The 6,272-nt window shown below is 38.5% G+C and overlaps 1 protein-coding gene across 2 annotated transcripts in view; it reads right to left on the bottom strand.

The window, feature by feature from the left end:
• Nucleotides 1–449: 449 nt before the first annotated feature.
• Nucleotides 450–6,272, bottom strand: part of CEP76 (centrosomal protein 76) — a 26,788-nt gene continuing 20,965 nt past the window's right edge. The window contains exons 10-12 of one of the 2 annotated variants that reach the window (XM_037727866.1): nucleotides 5,407–5,740; nucleotides 2,335–2,552; nucleotides 450–1,305 (exon numbers count right to left, since the gene is read on the bottom strand). In XM_037727866.1, the coding sequence (XP_037583794.1) occupies nucleotides 1,167–1,305; nucleotides 2,335–2,552; nucleotides 5,407–5,740 (691 nt within the window). In that variant the 3' untranslated portion in view covers nucleotides 450–1,166. The remainder of the gene's footprint in view (nucleotides 1,306–2,334; nucleotides 2,553–5,406; nucleotides 5,741–6,272) is intronic. The other variant, XM_037727867.1, reaches the window with a different exon arrangement.

Below are 6,272 nucleotides of genomic sequence, written 5' to 3'. Positions count from 1 at the left end.
AGATGAAGTCTCACTCTGTCGCCCAGGCTGGAGTGCAGTGGTGCAATCTCAGTTCACTGTAACCTCCACCTCCTGGGTTCAAATGATTCTCCTGCCTTAGCCTCCCAACTAGCTGGGATTACAGGTGTGAACCACCGCACCCAGCCTAATTTTTGTATTTTTAGTAGAGACAGGGTTTCACCATATTGCCCACGCTGGTCATGAACTCCTGACCTCAAGTGATCTACCTGCCTCAGCCTCCCAGAGTGCTGGGATTACAGGCATAAGCCACTGTGCTGGGCCTTAAAAACTTTTTTCAGTGGCCTCACACAATCAATCTCTCATTTAGATTAGTCACATATATGCTGATGTTTTCATCACAATGAAAAGAAGGAAAAAAGATGTTTCAGAAAATAGAATCCATGAAGAGGCTAGTAATCAATCCTCTGACCACAGAAAATCAGCAATACACTGCTAAGATCACAATATCATAACAAAGAGGTATAATAAATTTTTTCTAAAATACCCAATTCATTTTTACAACAAATCACACTGATAAATGTTTCTAAATGATTAATGTATTTTCACGTGAGGTTATTAATATTTATGCTTTTCTGATATTAGTTTTTTCCTACTCTTACTTCAAGGTCTGACCATAAATTTCTGGACTGTCTCAAATATCTCAAGGGCCAGGAATAAACCACAAATGTGGCAATTCATCAACATTTATTCTCACCAATGCAATAACTAAATCTGTCATGAGGTTAATTTCTCCTGATTTGTATAAAATAATCCCACTAATCTATGAAAAATCATGATCATATTGATTTTTCTCGGGCTCAAACCCTTAAACAAATCTCTTTGATTACTTTTTAGTGTAAAGAAAACTGAGTGCATTTTATATTAATATTTAAACTACTGATACCTGTAAACAAAGTAGCATTTATTAAAATAGAATATACACTTAATTTATACTAAATTCCAGGTGATTTATACAAAGTTTTCATCCTTAATTTTTAAAGGAACACAACATGATTTTTCTAAACATTACAAGTATATACAAAATTGAAATATGTCATTCAAGCCAGATTGTGATTTTAAAATAACAAACCTCTAAATAGCCAAATAATGTACAATGTGTAAAATTCCAATTAAACACAGGTATAATTCTTATAGAAATGTTGGCCCTATAATACTGAGCGATATTTACAAGCAAACATGATCCAAACGGCACATGCAGATTCAGGGTAAGTAAACACTCGGACACGAACTGCCAGTCGCACTTGGTCTCCACGGCAACAGATTATTTCTTCACAGAAGGGAGATCTATTTAAGAAAAAAAATATATTCAATTAAGAAGTGACCATGCACTTTACTTTCTTATTTCCAAGTAAATCAGTATTTAAAATAATTTTTTCAGGCTAGGCACAGTGATTCATGCCTGTAATCCCAGAATTTTAGAAGGCTGAGGCAGGTGGATCACCTGAGGTCAGGAGTTCAAGACAAGCTTGGCCAACATGGTGAAACCCCATCTCTACTAAAAATTACAAAAATTAGCCAGGTGTGGTGGCAGGCGCCTGTAATCCCAGCTACTTGGGAGGCAATTCATCAACATTTATTCTCTTGACCCGGGAGGCGGAGGTTACAATGAGCCAAGATTGTGCCACTGTACTCCAGCCTGGGCAACAGACTGAGACTCCATCTCAAAAATAAATAATAAATATTTTTTTCAAATTCTGTCAGTGCTATCAAAGACACTGTAATTTTGGTCAAGCTATTCAAATCATGGACAATTTCTGTATTGTCCAAACAAAATCAGAGATACCTGACTGAGACTGTACCAAAATCACTGGGAAAATAATCCCAGACTATCTACAGCTACATTTCAGACCTAATGAATCAAAATCTGTGGCAAGGAGGGTAAGTCATTGTAAAAGATCCCATGTGACTCTGATGTCATTCCTAAATAACTACCAGATTAGGCCAGATACAATGGCTCATACCTGTAAGCCCAGCACTTTAGGAGGCCAAGGTGGGAAGACTGCTTGAGCCCAGGAGTTTCAAGACCAGCCTGGGCAACACAGGAAGACCCCCATCTCTACGAAATAAAGAAAAAAAATAGCCAGGTATGGTGGTGCATGCCTGTGGTCCCAGTTGCTTGGGAGGGTGAGGTGGAAGGATCACAGGCCCAGGAAGTCAAGGCTGCAGTGAGCCATAACTGTGCCACTGTACTCCAGCGTGGACAGCACAGTAAGACCTTGACTTTAGAAAAAAAAATGAAAATAAAAAATACCCTACCAGACTGATCTCTAAGATTCCAAAACTGAAAACATGATTCCATAAATTACACCTTACCGAAGACATGTGGCAAATGCACGTCTTGCATTTCTATACACAAAATGTATTGGGAACCCTTTAAATGTATGACCATCAGGTACAGCCCTTCTTATGGCATCTTGAAATTCTTCATTGCCTGCTGATATACTTGTTGTACGCTCAAATTCATAAGAAGCCAAAGCTGGTGATAAAAGGTAGGACAGCTGGTCTTCCCAAACAGTAGTTAGACCAAGATCCTATAAGCAATCAAGAGAAAAAGAAAAAGTGAAATACATTAATATTTTTAAAACCAGCTAAATAAAAATGTTGATTATTTTAATGTATACCAAGAAAAGATTTTTAAAAGCTATCATAACATTTTAATAATAATTACAAGGATGCATAGAAATAAAAGTCAGATAAAAGGAACTATAGGTGGTCAGGTTTTACTTCTTAGAAAAACCAAACATTCAAAACAATGATGTTCATGAAGGCTCCAAATCCTGTACTTCTTTAATATCTACTAGAAAATACTATATGAAACAGTCCTAATACGGAGGAGACAGTGTTAGTGAATTTTGAGATATTTTACTTAACTTTAAAGAGTTTATTAAGATTGAATCTGTTTACTAAAGACTGACTGTTCCTACCATAAACTGAACTGCGGAGGGGAGCAAAGTCAACAAATGAATCCTATATGTAATTAAACAAATATTTACTGAACATGTACTCTATAAAACTTAGTGTAAAAGATAAAAAGATAAAGACATGTTATAGGCCCCTAGGGAGCTTAAAACATATTTCTACAGAACGTTAAAAACAACATGATTCCATTTATTATTATTTTTTAATTTTTTGAGACAGAGTCTTACTCTGTTGCCCAGGCTGGAGTGCGGTGGTGCAATCTTGGCTCACTGCAACTTCTGCTTCCCAGGTTCAAGCGATTCTCCTGCCTCACCCTCCCGAGTTGCTAGGATTACAGGTACCCGCCAGCACGCCCAACTAATTTTTGCATTTTTAGTAGAGACAGGGTTTCACCGTGTTGGCCAGGTTGATCTCAAACTTCTGACCTCAAGTGTTCCACCCACCTCGGCCTCCTAAAGTGCTACGATTTACAGGTGTGGACCACTGAGCCCAGCCCATGATTCCATTTATAACACTAAATGACCTATTGCTATCTAGACACATGAAGTTAAAAATAATATTGTTACAAATATAAAAAATTCTCAAAATTCTAGATATTTTGATTATCATAATAGATGTTTGGCATTTCCTTATTTTACATTCAAGGTAACTTGTCACAAATGATCTCAAAGGTCCATGATTAACAATGCTTTTCCCGTGGCAAAATATGAACCTTTGCTGATTTACAGGCACCCTTAAGTAGTGATCAACACCGGCATCTATCACAGCTTTGTTTTCTTTTTCTATAAACAGTAATTCCTTTTTTTGAGACAGGGTCTTACCCTGTCACCCAGACCGGAGTGCAGTGGCATAATCTCAGCTTACTGCAACTTCTGCCTCCCCAGCTCAAGTGATCCTTTCACCTTAGCCTCCAAGTAGCTGGGACTATAGGCATGTGCCACCATGCCTGGCTAATTTTTGTATTTTTTGTAGAGACGAGGTCTCACCCAGGCTGGTCTTGAACTCCTGAGCTCAAGTGATCCAACCATCTCAGGCTCCCAAACTGCTGGGATTACAGGTGTGAGATACTGTGCCTGGCCAAAAGTAATTCTTAGAAAATAAAATATTGCTTTTATTTATAAGCAGAACCTAAGAAAAGAAAGCTTAAGGTAATACAAGTGATGGAAGGAAAGAGAAAGTAATAAGGGGCTTTCATTTCCAGCAATATAATGGACCAGAGGTCTCCTGATCAACTCTTGCTTAAAAACAGACTACAAACTCCAGATTTTCCAAAAGATACATTTAAATGCTTTGATGAGTTGACAAGCGAATAAGAAATACACACGCACACAGACACACAGACACACACACATGTGTATATATATATAAATATATTTTTAAGACGGAGTTTTGCTTTTCTTGGCCAGGCCGGAGGGCAATGGCACGATCTCGGCTCACTGCACCTCCAATTCCTGGGTTCAAGCAATTCTCTTGCCTCAGTCCCCCGAGTAGCTGGAATTACAGGCATGTGCCACCATGCCCAGCTAATTTTATATTTTTAGTACAGACAGGGTTTCTCCATGTTGGTCAGGCTGGTCTCAAACTCCCAACCTCAGATGAATTGCCCACCTCAGCCTCCCAAAGTACTGGGATTATAGGCATTAGCCACCGTGCCTGGCCTGAATAAGGAATATATTAGAGGCCAAAGCTAAGAGTAACTGGGAACCCAGAGAACATGTTTGATAAATCAGTTTGCCTTTGACAGCCTCAAAGAACACAGAAAACACCCAAGGTAGAAAGTGGAATAAGGAACCCCAAAAGGTGAATCAGAAATAAATCTTTTGTAGGAATTTTGGATTCTAGTCTTTTAATGGTAATATATATTACAAATAACTTTTCCCACTCCACAGCTTCAATGTCTTAATGTTTTCTTTTGATGAACTTAAGTCTGTAAAATATATTAATCTTTTCCTTTATGACTAATGCTTTTTATGTCTTCCTTAAGGCACTTTACAAAGGAAATCTACATGCTATTAGACAAGAGGCTTGATCTGGCTGGGGGCAGTGGCTCATGACTGTAATCCCAGCACTCTGGGAGGCTGAAGTGGGTGGGTCACTTGAGGTCAGGAGTTCAAGACCAGCCTGACCAATATGGTGAAACCCCATCTCTACAAAAAATACAAAATTGACCGGGCATGGTAGCATATGTCTATAATCCCAGTTACTCGCAAGAGCGAGGCAGGAGAATTGCTTGAACCTTCATTTCTAGGAGGAAGCAATACACTCTATAAGCATTAATGAATTTGGGGATTTCTGAGTCTTAGAACTCTCATGACTTTCAAAATTACAATGTTAATAGTAGGAACTGTAGTTGCTTTGTTTGGGGCTAGAATACCGACTGGCACTATCACGCACGCCAAAAAAATAGTTAAATACATAAACAAATGAAAAAAAGTATGACACTACAACAATTTCAATGTGAATTACCTTCCTGTGTTCTGATACTAGGAGCCTCAGCTGCATTTCAATTTCATTACTGGTTACTGACGCGTCAATTGTGGATGCACACAGAGGTGGAAAGGGAGGAAGGGACGTTGTAGCTCCAGGAGCACACACAGATTTAATTGCTTCCTCACTCATGGGTTTCCATTTGGATTCATCATTCAAATCAAATACACAGGTTTCTACTGCATCAGAGGGTTGACAATTTCCCAGGAACATTTGATGGTTGAAAACACAACCAATTGTTCGATATGGGTATAATGGTTTGGGCTGTTCAGCAACTGGAGGTTCATCAGGATTGGTAGGTTTATGGATGTACCTAAAAAAAATTAAATAATTTTATATATGAGAACTTAAAAATTAAGAAGGCAGCATTTTACTGAGAAAATTATTCTAACACTTAAGGCCATAACTACTTCTCAGAATTGGAGTTTAATACTTGTTTTCCCTTTTCCTATTTCCACAATTTGATTACTCTGTATTAATTGTATGGAACATCTTATAATAATGAAACCAACTCTACTCCTTTAACAATAGAATATATTCTATGTATATTGTTAAGATCAAAGGCCAGGTGCGGTGGGGCTATAATCCCAGCACTTCAGGAGGCTGAGAGTAGTGGATCACCTGAGGTCAGGAGTTCAAGACCAGACTGACCAACATGGTGAAATCCCATCTCTACTAAAAATACAAAAATTAGCCAAGTGTTGTGGCATGTGCCTGTAGTCTCAGCTACTCGGGAGGCTGAGGCAGAATTACTTGAACCCAGGAGGTGGAGGTTGCATTAAGCCGAGATGGCGCCATTGCACTTCAGCCTGAGCAACAAGAGTGAAACTCCATCTCAAAAAAAA

Source organism: Cebus imitator, unplaced genomic scaffold (genome assembly GCF_001604975.1).
Source record: "Cebus imitator isolate Cc_AM_T3 unplaced genomic scaffold, Cebus_imitator-1.0 Scaffold242, whole genome shotgun sequence".
NCBI lineage: Eukaryota > Metazoa > Chordata > Mammalia > Primates > Cebidae > Cebus > Cebus imitator.
The sequence above is the reverse complement of the archived record's forward strand: the minus strand, read 5'-3'. Positions and strand labels throughout refer to the sequence as shown.